The 16,364-nt window shown below is 42.6% G+C and overlaps 1 protein-coding gene across 2 annotated transcripts in view; it reads right to left on the minus strand.

The window, feature by feature from the left end:
* The window catches only part of LOC112251177 (rho guanine nucleotide exchange factor 18), a 68,473-nt gene that overhangs the window by 21,730 nt on the left and 30,379 nt on the right, over positions 1-16,364 (minus strand). For both annotated transcript variants that reach the window (XM_024421997.2, XM_024421988.2), the window contains exons 2-7: positions 14,516-14,699; positions 13,073-13,185; positions 12,279-12,419; positions 11,720-11,970; positions 4,744-4,866; positions 4,417-4,534 (exon numbers count right to left, since the gene is read on the minus strand). In XM_024421997.2, coding sequence (XP_024277765.2) covers positions 4,417-4,534; positions 4,744-4,866; positions 11,720-11,970; positions 12,279-12,419; positions 13,073-13,185; positions 14,516-14,631 — 862 coding nt within the window. In that variant the 5' untranslated portion in view covers positions 14,632-14,699. The remainder of the gene's footprint in view (positions 1-4,416; positions 4,535-4,743; positions 4,867-11,719; positions 11,971-12,278; positions 12,420-13,072; positions 13,186-14,515; positions 14,700-16,364) is intronic.

Raw genomic sequence — 16,364 nt, forward strand, 5'->3', positions numbered from 1 at the left:
AACGCAGTTAGCTAGTTTAGTCTACTCAAACACCCGGTTCAAACAGAGATGGTGCTATGTCAGCTAGCTGGCTATGGCCATCCAACTCTGGAACTATTCCAAGTTAATGTAAGCTTTTGGTTTTATAAATGGGTCCCGCCGGTGTAACTACATGCTGACTGTACTGCATGATTATTGCGGGTTTACTAACGAGTTAGTTCTATGACATAATATGGTGACAACTGCTACACACAGCCTACACCGTTATGATATGAAGGTATTTTTTTTTTTTTTGCCTGGCCAGACAGCTGCTGTGTTGTGCACTGAAGTCCACAAGGAAAGGGAAAAGGTGAGAGGAGGACAGTGCGAAGATGCAAGAAGGAATTCTACAACGATCAAAGGGATCATGCTGTATGTTTGTGGCAGCTATGAAAGTTAACTGTGTTTGCATGTGATCAGGGGTGTATTCGTTCCACCGATTCTGTTGAAAGGTTTCTTAAACAGAAGCAAATGGAACGAAACTGGGATAAACATACCTGAATTTGTCCAATAGAAACTCTCGTTTGCAACTGTTGGACTAATGGTATAGAATGTGTCAATGTCTGTCACCTTGATTACTCTCATTTTTCTCTACCTGTGTACCTACATTGTAAACTTCAATTCATAGGCTAGGTTGTAGCAACCTCATGTGGGTAAATCTGAGTATCATGTAAGTAGCCTAAACCTATCAATGCTTCATTGAGCTGGGTGAATGGAATATGAATAACAATCATCCAATATGTTGTAATGGAAATAAGGCCATGCTCAAAAAAAAAAGGTGCATCCTCCCTCATCTTAAACGGCACCGACCGCAACTGACTATCGATAAAACAATTTTATTAAGTCATATAAAAGTTTGACTGTGTGTAAAGGTTTCAAATGCATCCTGTCATTACTGTGATAGTTTTTTTTGTATATGAAATATCTTTTAATTAATAAAAATATTTAATCAGTCTTCCTCAAATGATGACGCAATCTTTATGAGGGAGTGATTCTGACTTCATTGGTCCTCAACTCACAGATCAGACACTTCATTCAGGATAAATGGAGTTATCCCTGAGTTAGCCTGCCCCGGAGCAGGTTAGTTCTGAAGGATTTGTTGCCAAATAAAATGTACCTGGCTAAACGGTGAGCCACTTTCATGGTACTGATTTATCCCGAGTTGAACTCAGAGTTGGACAAAGTTACCTCGCTAACTCCTCAAACAACTTAAGTTGTATAGGGCTCAGGTCTAAAAGAACCTCGACATCCACTTTAACCCTCTGGAGTCTGTCGGGGAAGGGGGTTCTAAGCTAACATATGGACACTTTTTTTTTTCTCTTAAAGATGGTCATACCAAGGACCATTTAGCTATTTGATTTGACATTTTAAGACCCCATAAGTTATCAAAAAAATTGAGACGGATTGAGACGCAACTCATACAAAAAGAAACGTAGTTTAAATGGATGGATTTAAAAAGTATATATATGTTAATTGAATTCACACTGGGGTGTGTAAATCGTAGTCTAAGAGTTATGGAGCGGAAAATCAGTGGTCCGTGATGGTTGCAACTGAGATCAGCTGTGCGGGTGATATTTTTTTATTTATTGAAGGTTTAATGAGAGATGACCTTGTTAGTACGCTGGCCAATGTTCTTTGCAATAGGCCATCTCTGAATGTTAGGGAGAAATAATGTTATTCTTTCTATTCCAACAGTCTTTCAAGTTCCTGTCACAAAGACCTTAACAAAAAGGTGGGCCTCAACCTTCAAGAGCTAGCAGAGGGGAAAGACATGGGGCCCCGATTCCCGACCTGAGTTAAGCGCACGGAAAAGGAACGTAGTTCCCTTTATGCACTTTTCTCTCTATGACCTTGAATTTAAGCATGAGAACAGCATGCTTATTCACCTGCTATTCGTTTTGGGTAAGAGATCGAATGAAGGTGTGGCGGTGGTGTCTATAGATATGCCGTATTCTGACCTTGACTTAATTCCACCACCTTTACAAGTGAAGAAACCATGAATAATAAGGTTTAGTGAACCTACCAGTTATTCATTTTTTCCAATAGAAATAACAGCATTCTCCATGCACTCTAATTTATAAATGAAGAAGAGCTATTGATAGACGCTAGGTAAATGAGTAATACATTTGGAGAAGGATTGTAAATACACATAGGAATTGTTATAGATGAGTTTTCCTTATGATCCCTGGAGATGAATGTGAAACAAGTCATATGGAAGCAAACTGAATGTTATATCAACATGACATGTATTATGGCCCCTTTTCCACAGTGAAATAGGCTATAAAAAGCTGTGCTGTTATTCCACATTTTTTTGGGAGCCCTCCTAATTTTCGTGGATGAAAATTGGACACCCAAGGCTTAACCTCCCGAGTTGATGTATGGGCTTTAGATTATTAAATTATTTGACCATTTGTATCATGTTAAATATCAGCCACAGTCAGTAATATCCACATACATTTATCACTGTTACTTTAGTGTTCATTTTCTTCGATTTGAAGCTTAGAGTTTGCATAATTCCATGCCGTTTACCTTTCATTCCTCTGTCACATCCGTGTAAGTTGTTCCTGAGGGTCGCTATAGCATTAGTGGATCACATTAGGCTAACGAAACATTGCGCAATAATTTGGGACATGTAGCCTATTTGAATCATTATGGAACTGAGACCACACGTAGCAGGTCAAATCTGGAGTGTGGTCCACAACGACTATACCGTTGTCATACAGTTCCATGATAAGTGAGAATTAGGTTAGATTTATAGGACTATTGTTCAACCCCTAAATGTACACTTCCTCCCCCCACCATCCAATATTTTAATGGATTGGACTTGAAATGGACAACTTTTAGGTTGAATCAAACCACTATTTATTTATTTATAAATATTTTGTGTATAAAGGCTCTAAACCTATTTTATGATTCATACATACAGTTGAAGTCGTAAGATTACATACACCTTAGCCAAATAGAGTTTTTCTCAGTTTTTCACAATTCCTGACATTTAATCCTAGTAAATGTTCCCTGTCTTAGGTGAGTTAGGATCACCACTTTATTTTAAGAATGTGAAATCAGCTTTATTTCTTTCATCACATTCCTAGTGGTTCAGAAGTTTACATACACTCATTAAGCATTTGGCAGCATTGCCTTTAAATGGTTCAACTTGGGTCAAACTTTTCGGGTTGCCTTACACAAGTTTCCCACAATAAGTTGGGTGAATTTTGGCCCATTCCTCCTGACAGAGCTGGTGTAACGGAGTCAGGTTTGTAGGCATCCTTGCTCACACATGCATTTTCAGTTCTGCCCATAAATTTTCCATAGGATTGAGGTCAGGGCTTTGTGATGGCCACTCCAATACCTTGACTTTGTTGTCCTTAAGCCATTTTGCCACAACTTTTGAAGTATGCTTGGGGTCATTGTCCATTTGGAAGGCCCATTTGCGACCAAGCTTTAACTTTCTGACTGATGTCTTGAGATGTTGCTTCAATATATCCACATAATTCTCGTTCCTCATGATGCCATCTATATTGTGAAGTTCACCAGTCCCTCCTGCAGCAAAACACCCCACAACATGATTTATTTTGATTTTCCCATGATATCAAGCAAAGAGGCACTGACTTTGAAGGTAGGCCTTGAAATACATCCACAGGTACACCTCCAATTGACTCAAATTATGTCAATTAGCGTATCAGAAGCTTCTAAAGCCATGACATAATTTTCTGGAATTTTCCAAGCTGTTTAAAGGCACAGTTAACTTAGTGTATATAAACTTCTGACCCACTGGAATTGTGATACACTGAAATAATATGTCTGTAAACAATTGTTGGAAAAATTACTTGTGTCATGCACAAAGTAGATGTCCTAACCGACTTGCCAAAACAATAGTTTGTTAACAATAAATTTGTGGAGTGGTTGAAAAACGAGTTTTCATGACTCCAACCTAAGTGTATGTAAACTTCCGAATTCAACTGTACTTTCCTTAACCCTAAAATATGCCTAAATCATCTATAAAACCAGAGTATTTTTTAAATATACAAGCTGGTGCTGAAATGGAGACGAAGAGATGGCATTCTTTCATTGACCCATATATTCTGAACTAGTTCTCTCACTGTATTCTATTGAGTCCGTCGACAAAGTTCTAATTCAAGCTACACCATATTTAAAGGGATGGCTTAAGACAAATGTACTGAAAACCACAAGAAAATCTGTTGGCAAGCAAGTGTGTGTGTGTGTGTGTGTGTGTGTGTGTGTGGGGGGGGGGTTCAGCAGTTCAATGAAATGTATTCAGAGCGCAAGGTAGTCACACCTGCAGAGCACGTTACACGACTGAATAAGGTGAGTCTGAATACCAAATACTGAGTGGGTAGGAAAGACATAAATTCCTAAGTCAGGATTGGGTCTCCTTACCTTCTGTGTTCTGGACAATGCGTTCCACCAGCACTGGGTACTTCGTGATGCGCTGTGTCACCAGGAGAATACACTCTGTCACTCCTAATCTTCTCACAATTGACAAATTGTTGATTTTCTGGAAGAAAAAGCTACATATTTTATACACAGTTCATAGACCATGTAGTGTAATCTATAAATATTTCTGGTTACACACAATAGCTGAATGTGGAAAAAGTCTCATATCTTCTTAAATGGCCCACTGTCATTAATGTTCCTTTAAGTTAGCACATGGTGGATTGGACAGGATTTGTCAATGTCTCTATTGTTGTAGAACCAAAAACGTACCCGCATGAGGTTTTGGAACTTCTTGTTGTGCAGCTGCTCCTTGTAGTAGCTGACAGCCTCTGTGTGGCGGCTACAGAAATCACCATAGCTCTCCTTCATCCGCTCCCCTATCTCACCTGAAAACTGGAGCGGAGACAAGGATGAGAACAGTCTCAGTATTGTTAGTCTTTCCGGGCTCCTCTGATCTACTTTCACTGACAAGGGGCTCGAACACCCATCGCCAGGGTAGCAAATGCGATCTGGAGTTGGAAGCTCAGGCTTTGTTTACACAGGCAGCCAATTCTGATATTTTGCCACCAATTGGTCTTTGACAAATTATCAGACAACTTGCACATAATTGGGAAAAATATCAGAATTGGGTACCTGTGTCAACATAGACTTTGACCACTACACCAGACTCCGGCACTTTCTGACAGGTTTACTGAGTGCACAAAACATTAGGAACACCTTCCTAATATTAAATTGCACCCCCTATTGCCCTTAGAACAGCCTCAATTTGTTGGGGCATAGACTAGAGGTGTTGAAAGCGTTCCACAGGGATGTTGACTCCAATGCTTCCCACAGTTGTGTGAAGTTGACTGGATGTCCTTAGGGCAGTGGACTATGATTGATACACACAGGTATCCTGATCCAACATGGCGTAGCAGTGCAGACGTGTTTTGCTCGCCGCCTACCAGTAACGGACTGTCTCTCCACTACAACGCCGGATTCCTGCCGTAATCCCTGGACCATTCTCCTGATCTTCACAGCTAGCTAGCACCCACCGAGTTACCCAGTACCGAAGCTATCCCTGAGGCCCACCTCCCGGCCTACTCAATTGTTCACCTGGACTCCATCCATACACGGCTAGAACACACTACTCCACCGGATCCTTGCCCTAAACTCTGGACCTTGGCACCAGATCACCGCTGCTACCGAGTGGCTTAGTGGCTAACGCCTCTGCCCCGAAGCTAGCACCAGTTAGCCGTGAGCCAGGCGCATCTCCCAGATAGAAAACTACATTTCTACAACTACAATACCTCTTTCGCCACCTGGCTTGGATCCTTAGTCGACACGGCGCCCGCCGCACCACCAGCTGAAAGGTCTGGTTTATTTATTATTTTTTATCTGCTGGCCCCAGCAACAAACTCAGGCTCTGTGTGTAGTTAACCGACCCTCTGCCCATTCACCGCCATTTTACCTGTTGTTGTTTTAGCTGATTAGCTGTTGTTGTTGTCTTAGCTAGCTCTCCAAATCAACACCTGTGATTACTTTATTACTTTTGATAGCCTTTAGCCATACCCTCATCCTACTCCTCCTCTGTTCCTCGGGTGATGTGGAGGTAAACCCAGGCCCCGCGTGTCCCCAGGCACCCTCATTTGTTGACTTCTGTGATCGAAAAAACATTGGTTTCATGCATGTTAACATCAGAAGCCTCCTCCCTAAGTTTGTTTTACTCACTGCTTTAGCACACTCCGCCAACCCTGATGTCCTTGCCTTGCCTGAATCCTGGCTTAGGAAGGCCACCAACAATTCTGAGATTTCCATACCCAGCTACAACATTTTCCATCAAGATAGAACTATCAAAGGGGGAGGAGTTGCAATCTACTGCAGAGAGAGCCAAAGTTCTGTCCTACTTTCCAGGTCTATACCCAAACAGTTTGAACTTCTAATTAAAAAAATTAACCTCTCCAGAAATAAGTCTCTCACTGTTGCCGCCTGCTATCGACTCCCCTCCGCTCCCTGCTGTGCCCTGGACACCATTTGTGAATTGATCGCCCCCCATCTAGCTTCAGAGTTCGTTCTGTTAGGTGACCTAAACTGGGATATGCTTAACACCCCGGCAGTCCTACAATCTAAGCTAGATGCCCTCAATCTCACACAAATCATCAATGAACCTACCAGGTACAACCCTAAATCCGTAAACATGGGCACCCTGATAGACATTATCCTGACCAACTTGCCCTCCAAATACACCTCCGCTGCTCCACATAGAAAATCCTGTTCTGGGAACAGGTTGTGCACATTAGGTTTTGTTGGAGCAAAGACACCCCTAGCTATAAACTTTGTTGTAGAGTTATTTCTTATAGGGGAAGTATTACAATATTTAATTAGGAACTCTGTTGGAACAGATATCATTAATTAAAGGAGAAATTCTGGGACGAGTTGCCCTGTTGGAGCAGGGACATCTCTGACTAGGTTCCTTGCAGGAGCAGGGATTAGTTGGTAAGAGATGGGTGAGTTTTCACTGTGTGTGAAGAAGACCCTGTCTTAGTGACAAGAAGGGCTCTACTGTGTGTGGAGAAAACCCCTGTTTTATAAGAGGTATTCCCAGGCAAATGAGCATTAGTTGGCAAAGTACTTAATATGAATTGATATTCCATGGTTTGCAATCATCAGATGTAAATGCATGAGTTATGTGTTTCCAGGACAGAGAAAGTAGCCACCCTTTGCCTTGATGACAGCTTTGCACACTCTTGGCATTCTCTCAACCAGCTTCACCTGGAATGCTTTTCCAACTGTCTTGAAGGAGATCCCACATATGCTGAGCACTTGTTGGCTGCTTTTCCTTCACTCTGCGGTCCGACTCATCCCAAACCATCTCAGTTTGGTTGAGGTCGGGATTGTGGAGGCCAGGTCATCTGACTCCATCACTCTCCTCCTTGGTAAATAGCCCTTACACAGCCTGGAGGTGTGTTGGGTCATTGTCCTGTTGAAAAACAAATGATAGTCTCACAAAGATATGGCGGTTGGAACCAAAAATCTCAAATTTTGAGATAACGTCCGTTGCCAGTCTAATGTCTTGGCCCAAGCAAGCCTCTTCTTCTTATTGGTGTCCTTTGGTAGTGGTTTCTTTGCAGCAATTTGAGCATGAAGGCCTGATTCACACAGTCTCCTCTGAACAGTTGATGTTGAGATGTGTCTGTTACTTGAACTCTGAATAATTTATTTGGGCTGCAATTTCTGAGGCTGGTAACTCTAATGAACTTATCCTCTGCAGCAGAGGTAACTCTGGGTCTTCCATTCCTGTGGCGATCCTTATGAGAGCCTGTTGCATCATACCACTTGATGGTTTTTGCGACTGGATTGACTGGCCTTCATGTCTTAAATTAGTGATGGACTGTTGTTTCTCTTTGCTTATTTGAGATGTTCTTGCCATAATATGAACTTAGCCGTATTAGGTAAAAGACCATCTTCTGTATACCCCCACCTACCTTGTCACAACACAATTGATTGGCTCAAACGCATTAAGAAATAAAGTAATGCCACAAATGAACTTTTAAGAAGGCGCACCTGTTAATTGAATTGCATTCCTGGTGACTACCTCATGAAACTGGTTGAGAGAATACCAAGCATGTGCAAAGCTGTCATCAAGGCAAAGGGTGGCTACTTGGAAGTATCTCAAATATAAACAAATCAAAATACATTTTAACACTTTTGTTACTACATGATTCCATATGTGTTTTTTCATAGTTTTGATGTTTTCACTATTATTCTACAATGTAGAAAATAGTAAACTTAAAGAAAAACCCTTAAATGAGTAGGTGTTCTAAAACTTTTGACCGGTAGTGTACTTGGGGAAATAATTGGTTATGTGCATAAAACACATACAGCATTTTCTATAGGGGGAAATACTATATGGGTACAGAATTCTAAATTACATAAAGACATAAACAAATATTTTGATGGCGAAGAAATGCCCCCTTTTGAGTTAACCCATAATGTATTTTAAGAAAGGAAGAAGTTCCTAACTAAATAGTATTTGATTTGTGTTTGTATAGACAGAGTTTCACAATGGGAGCCAAGAGTAGCAGGGAAGAAACTTGTCTGCCTGACACGCTGACCGGACCGGTGAAGGTAATGGTGGATAAGTGGGGCAGGGACATTCTGGAACAGGTACCGCTTCTGGCACAAGCTAGCAGACTTTCCCTTGAAAGGTACATGAAGTGAAGTTTTGCTAGCAGAATGTAGAAAGAAGTTACAGGACTTCGAAGAAATCAAGAAAGGCAAGGCAAGTAGAATAGACTGGGATGATTTTAGGAAATGGGAAAGAGAAGCAGAGAAGGGCAGACAAGAAAATGAAAGGAATAATGGTGAATGATAAGAAAAGGAGAAACAATGACTTTCCACCTCCCTATTATACCTCTGTATCCACTGCACCAGCACCCGCCCTGGTTGTCCAAAAGCAGCCTGCTTAGCCGCCTCGCCTACCGCAGCTCTACCCCGAAACAAGACCTGATACAACTGTCAGACCCCTAAGAGGCAGCCCCGGAGCAGTAGGAACCTGTTCTACACACCACCTACAATGACTCCCATTTCACAAGAGGACTACAGGCATAGATTGGAGAACTGTTTCCGCAAACACAGTGGCATCAGAACAGCAACCGACGACTACAACAGCCTCTTGAAGGCTGCCCTAATGAATGGACTTTTGCCAGCCCTTGGTAAACAGGTTAAGATGACTTGCATTGGCTGGGAAACTACTACCCTACAGACGGTCATTGAAAACTGTAAACACGCTGAGAGGCAGCAACTGTGTCAAGATAAGACAAAACAGAAAATGGAAAAGGTAGAATGCACAGCTGGCATTCTCAAAGACAGGGCCAGCAGGCTCAGGGACAACCTCCAAAAATATTGACAGAGAGGAAAAGGAAGAGGTAGAAGAGGAGGGGGAGACGGTGCGGACGGGCCAGACGACAGCAACCATAATGCTATACTTGTGGAAAGAGTGGACATTTTGCAAAAGACTGCAAGAACGAATCAGGTGGGGGAGGTAACTGGAGAACAGGACCGCCACCGAAAACGATCCTTTTACAACCCACACAGAGACTGACACGAGGATGAGACAGTTGACTAGATGTCGATTATGATTTTTTTAACGCTGATACCGATTTATTGGCAGACCAAAAAAAGACAATACCGATTTGTAATAATAATGACAATTACAACAATACTGAATGAACTTTTATTTTAACTTAATATAAGACATAAATAAAAATCAATTTAGTCTCAAATAAATAATGAAACCTTTTCAATTTGGTTTAAATAATGCAAAAACAAAGTGTTGGAGAAGAAATTAAAAGTGCAATACATGCCATGTAAAGAAAAGCTAACGTTTAAGCTCCTTGCTCAGAACATGAGAACATATGAAAGCTGGTGGTTCCTTTTAACATGAGTCTTCAATATTCCCAGTTAAGAAGTTTTAGGTTGTAGTTATTATAGGAATTATAGAACTATTTCTCTCTATACCATTTGTATTTCATATACCTTTTGACTATTGGATGTTCTCATAGGCACTAGTATTGCCAGCCTCATCTCGGGAGTTCATAGGCTTGAAGTCATAAACAGCGCTGCACTTCAAGTATTGCAAAGAGCTGCTGGCAAACGCAGGAAAGTGCTGTTTGAATGAATGCTTACAAGCTTGCTGCTGCCTACCACGCCTCAGTCAGACTGCTCTATCAAATATCAAATCATAGACTTAGTTAATATAATAAACACACAGCCTTAGGTCATTAATATGGTCAAATCCGGAAAGTAGAATTTCGAAAACAAAACGTTTATTCTTTCAGTGAAATACGGAACTGTTACGTATTTTATCTAACGGGTGGCATCCCTATGTTTAAATATTGCTGTTACATTGCACAACCTTCAATGTCATGTCATAATTATGTAAGATTCCGGCAAATTAATTCCGGTCCTTGTTAGGAAGAAATGGTCTTCACACAGTTTGCAACGAGCCAGGCGACCCAAACTGCTGCATATACCCTGACTCTGCTTGCACAGAACGCAAGAGAAGTGACACAATTTCTCTAGTTTAAAGAAATTAATGTTAGCAGGCAATATTAACTAAATATGCAGGTTCAAAAAAAATATACTTGTGTATTGATTTTAAGAAAGGCATTGATGTTTATGGTTAGGTACACATTGCTTTTTTTCCGTGAATGCGCTTCATCACCCGTTTGTCGAAGTAGGCTGTGATTCGATGATAAATTAACAGGCACCGTATTGATTATATGCAACGCAGGACAAGCTAGATAACTACACATGGTTGATGATATTACTAGTTTAACTAGTGATTATATTAAGATTGTTTTTTATAAGTTTAATGCTAGCTAGCAACTTAGCTTGACAATCTGCAATCGCGTAACAGGTGGTCAGCCTGCCACGCAGTCTCCTCGTGGATTACAATGTAATCGGCGTCCAAAAATGCCGATTTACCGATTGTTCTGAAAACTTGAAATCGGCCCTAATTAATCGACCATGCCAATTAATCGGTCGACCTCTACAGTTGACACCCCTGGACAGCATTTAAAGATTATTTCAAGCCCCCGTAAGGAGCCAATGGTTCGTCTCTTCGTCAATGGTGAGTCAATTGCATTTCTAGTAGAGACTGGCGCTGCAATGTCTGTCTTAGTTTTAGAATTTATGTCCAATCCTCCCATGTCAAATGAATCACTCTTGTTTCTGAGTAACTTGGTCATGCAGCCAAAGACAAAGGGCCATCTGAGAGTGACCAGTTTTTGGTCCATCCTGTTCCTTTCATATCTTTCAAGGGCACAGCTGTGTGGAGATATTAAGAGAACAGAGGCTAGCTTGAGCAGCAGCACCTAGATATCGGCTAGAAAGGAGTAACAAAATTGCGCATAATGTTCCCATCATGCTCTCAAAACACCTGCTAAACTGCCATGTCGACAAACGTTATAAAAGCTGAGACCCAACTCTTGTTCGTTGGGCTCTTAACACTGCACCATTGGGTGGATTGTTAATTGCTCCAGATGAGCAAATCTTGGAATAAAGTTGTTGTTTGAATAATCTAGTCTTTCTCTTCCTTTTGATTAGAATTTCCAGTCAAGGTAATGGGATACAGCATCTGAATGTATTTTTCTTTACCTGCAAATACGGGAAAAATACAAGTCACTGTGTATGTAAGGGAGACTGAATTAGAGAAAGTGTGTGTAACACTGTGTGTGTGTGTGTGTGTGTGGTGTCTCTCTACCTGTGTGGTGAGGATGTCAGCGAGTCTCTGTATGTTGTAGTTCTTGTCGCTGCTGAGCTGCGTGGCGACTCGGCGCCGCTCTTTGAGGCGGGACAGGAAGTGTGTGTGTAGCTCCAGTAGGCTCTCCAGGCGCGGGAACAGACCATCCAGACACCGCACATCCATCTGAAGGTGCTCTTTCAGCTCCCTCACGTACACACGCAACATGATCTTCAGGGTCCGTACGTGATGCATCTCTGTCTGCATCAACTCTGTTGGGATAAATAGACAGAATGACTGACAGACAGACAAGGGGTTCAACATCTAATTAGCCTTTTACAGGAATTTGCTTTTCTTCCACCGGACTCCTTTACTGATTGTAGAGCCAGACAGAGATGGATGGAACAATTGACATTCAAAAAGAGTTGAGCTTCTCCCTTCTCATAATTCACATTCTAATCCTAAACTTAACCACAGATATAACCAGAAAAACACATCGAAAGCCCACATAAAACACGACAAATATAACAAGATGAATAAGACATCAAAAGACAACAAAGATAGTGTATGACAAACTGACCGTAGATGACGTCCTGTCTCTTGACCATCTCCTTGGTGTGTTTCTTCAGGTACTGTTGGTCCACAGCCAGGCTCCATGACTCCACATCCAAGTCCTGGGCATCTGACTCCAGATCAGCTTGAACCGCAGAGTAGTATGCATCTGAGGGAGGGAAGGGGCATGAAACAGGTTGAGGTTGAGGCTGGCTGCCGCAGTATGACTGTATTCTTGTGTAGCACAACTCCAATGTATTTCTAATGCATTCAATAGGTGATGTTCGTTAAAGTCACATCACATGATTTAGCAATATGTGCAAATAAATGCTAAAATAAGAATCCTACGCTATGACCACTAACACATACTGATCTCCCGTAGTTGGGGTGGATGACTGTTTCTGTCTTGCTACTATAGCAGCACTAGCTACATCACTGCTTGACAACCTGGGATAATCGTGCAGTCTATTCCACACACTCCAGCTTAATGAAACTGGGTGAGGTCCCATCTTTCTCCCAACAGCCAACGCTCTCTATATGCCAGCCACATAACCCGTCTCATAACCTAGGATAACGATAGGGTTGCACAACCTTCCTCCTGGAGAGCTACCCTCCTGAAGGCTTTCTCTCCAACCCTAATCTAGCACACCTGATTCTACTAATTGGCTGCCCAATAGGACTTTGATTACCTGAAACGTGTTAGTTACAACAGGGTTGGAGGAAAAGCCTGCACACTCAGTAGTGGTTGTCCACCGCGGCTGTACGGTACTCGCTCTCATGTATCTAAGCTCTAAAGAGCAGCTCCCTCCCTAACCCACTCACCCTCTACGATGATGGAGCCGGTGGTGGAAGGGGTCAGGGACACCGCATACTCGTTGAAGCGCTTTATCCCGAAGCGGAGGCTGTCCATCTCGTCCATGTCCCCTGGGAGGGATCTGAAAGAGGAGCGCCACAGGTCCAGAGTGACATACATACTAAGAGACTACAAGACTACTATACACTAACACTACAGACACAGCTACAATACAGAGGTCCTGAATGACATACAGGACTGAGATGTTACAACTACAACAAGACACACTAACACCAACACCCCCCTGGCATAGGAGAAAGATACAGCTACACTACACTAAAATGGCATACATACTGTACATGCTGAGATACTACACAGACATTACTCAACCACAGGAGGCAAAGACACAGCTACACTACAGCTAGACTGTCATGTATGCTGAGAGAGACTATACTACCACAGATGGCAAAGACACAGCTACACTACAGCTAGTCTGTCATGTATGCTGAGAGAGACTATACTACCACAGATGGCAAAGACACAGCTACACTACAGCTAGACTGTCATGTATGCTGAGAGAGACTATACTACCACAGATGGCAAAGACACAGCTACACTACAGCTAGTCTGTCATGTATGCTGAGAGAGACTATACTATCACAGATGGCAAAGACACAGCTACACTACAGCTAGACTGTCATGTATGCTGAGAGAGACTATACTACCACAGATGGCAAAGACACAGCTACACTACAGCTAGACTGTCATGTATGCTGAGAGAGACTATACTACCAAAGATGGCAAAGACACAGCTACACACCTCCCGCAACCTGCCTGCCTGCCTGCAAGATGCCCTGTCTACGACTGTCTCAACTCAAATCAAAGAACTGAAAAATCCACTTGACAGTTAGCTGCAGCATGTCACCTATTAATAACACATCACAGACATGTATAAAAAAAATTAAGCCAAAACCAGCTTTTTAGCTGGAAGGAAATAATGTATAAATAGCCTAGATTTACATGCACCACAACCACCAGAAAGGTAAAATGTATTTGCTTAAAAACTAACATTAAATTCACAATTTAAATTATACAGAGCAGTGGTATAGAGTCTATACAGACAATATAGGGCAGTGGTATAATCTATAACTACAGTCTATTATGACATTGGTATAGCCTACACAGCGTAGCCTAGTGGTTAGAGTGTTGGACTAGTAACCGTAAGGTTGCAAGTTCAAACCCCTGAGCTGACAAGGTACAAATCTGTTGTTCTGCCCCTGAACAGGCAGTTAACCCACTGTTTCTAGGCCGTCATTGTAAATAAGAATTTGTTCTTAACTGACTCGCCTAGTAAAATAAAGGTTAAAAAAATTTTTTTTTAAATAGTGGCGGTCAATACACTGCTATTGACCAGCGGCTAGCTTATGTAGCCTGCTAACTGATTGGTCAGGTGGCTAGCTGTTAGTACTAACCCAGAGCTGCTGTTGTGGCAGTGGTTGAGGCTGGCTGCAGCAGTGTGACTGTTGCTGGAGGAAGAGCTGCTGGAGGCAGCAGGCTGAGCACGGGGTCTCCGTGGGCTGAGGGTCATGTCTGGGACTTTCGGCGAGCCGGAGGGGCCCTCAGGGGCCAGCGAGGACTTGTCCCGCTCCCTCAGGGCTGGTGAAAGACGAGAGAAGGATGAGAGATGGCAAAAGCGTTGCTTGCCCCAGTAATGCTGCAGCCAGATGCGAGGCAGAGAACCCTGCAGGAAGCGACAGGTGAGGTGGTCTCTGTGCATCAGCACCCGGACCCCCAGACGGCCAGGCAGACCCCAGGAGGGCCCCCAGACATTGACCCTACTCCGCGCAGGTCTGGCCCGACCAACCCCCTTGTTAACCTCCAGCTCCATAGTGTCGGTCTGTCTCGCAGGAGTAGAGGTGATGCTGCTGCTCGCACTATAGTCACGGAGACAAATACACACATGGCTTTATATGCCCACCCGACTCCTGATTAAGTATATTCTAGACATCACACATGCCCCTTTCCTTTTCTCTCTCTCGTTTTTTCTATATCTCTCTCGCTCTCTCCCTCCTCCACCTCTCTGTTTCCAGCGGGGGCAGGGCTGGGGTGGGCTGTGTGATAATAGGCAGAGATCAACAAGTAGGAGGGGAGATGAGAACACAGGTGTCTGTCAGTCAGAGTCCTGCTGCTCTTCAGATGACTACTGCTACTGAGGATGAGCAGTGTAGACTCAACCCTCACCCACCAGACTGCTGCTACTGAGGATGAGCAGCGTAGACTCAACCCTCACCCACCAGACTGCTGCTACTGAGGATGAGCAGTGTAGTTTCAGCCATCACCCACCAGACTGCTGCTACTGAGGATGAGCAGTGTAGCTTCAGCCCTCACCCACCAGACTCCTGCGACTGAGGATGAGCAGTTTAACATCTGGGTGATTCTCATGAAACTGGCTCTTGACAACATAATTCCTCTTGGATCACTAAGATTAGGATCTGCTTGTATCTACTTCATAATTATTATGAGGTATATTAGTCAGATATTATGCATTTTACCAACATTTCCACAACTAGCAACGCAAAAATTATAATTACCAGTTTTTGAAGTCCAAAACAGTTATGAACAAATAAATGTATTTTTTTAAACATTGCTCACCTAATGAAAAAGCCTGAGTTGCACATAACACTGAAACAAATATACACTGAACCAAAATATAAATGCAACATGAAACAATTTCAAAGATTTCACTGAGTTACAGTTCATATAAAGACATCAGTCAACTGACATAAATTAATTAGACCCTAATCTATGGATTTCATATGACTTGAAATACAGAAATGAATCTGTTGGTCACAGAAAAAAAAGGTAGGAGCATGTATCAGAAAACCACTCAGTATCTGGTGTGATCCCCATTTGCCTAATACAGCGCGACTCATCCCCTTCACATAGAGTTGATCAGCCTGTTGATTGTGGACTGTGGAATGTTGATTGTGGCCCACTCTCCTTCAATGGATGTGCGAAGTTCCTGGATATACAGAGCATCCCAAACATGCTCAATGGTTGACGTGGTTACACGTGGTCTGTGGTTGTGAGGCCGGTTGGAAATACTGCCAAATTCTCTAAAATGACAGAGAAATTAACATTACATTCTGGCAACAGCTCTGGTGGACATTCCTGTAGTCAGCATGCCAATTACATGCTCCTTCAACTTGAGGCATCTGAGGCATTGTGTTGTGTGACAAAACTGCACATTTTAGAATGTCCTTTTATTGTCCTCAGCACAAGGTGCACCTGTGTAATGATCATGCTGTTAGGTGGATGGAT

The sequence above is a fragment of the Oncorhynchus tshawytscha genome, linkage group LG01, assembly GCF_018296145.1.
Source record: "Oncorhynchus tshawytscha isolate Ot180627B linkage group LG01, Otsh_v2.0, whole genome shotgun sequence".
In the NCBI taxonomy this organism is placed as follows: Eukaryota; Metazoa; Chordata; class Actinopteri; order Salmoniformes; family Salmonidae; genus Oncorhynchus; species Oncorhynchus tshawytscha.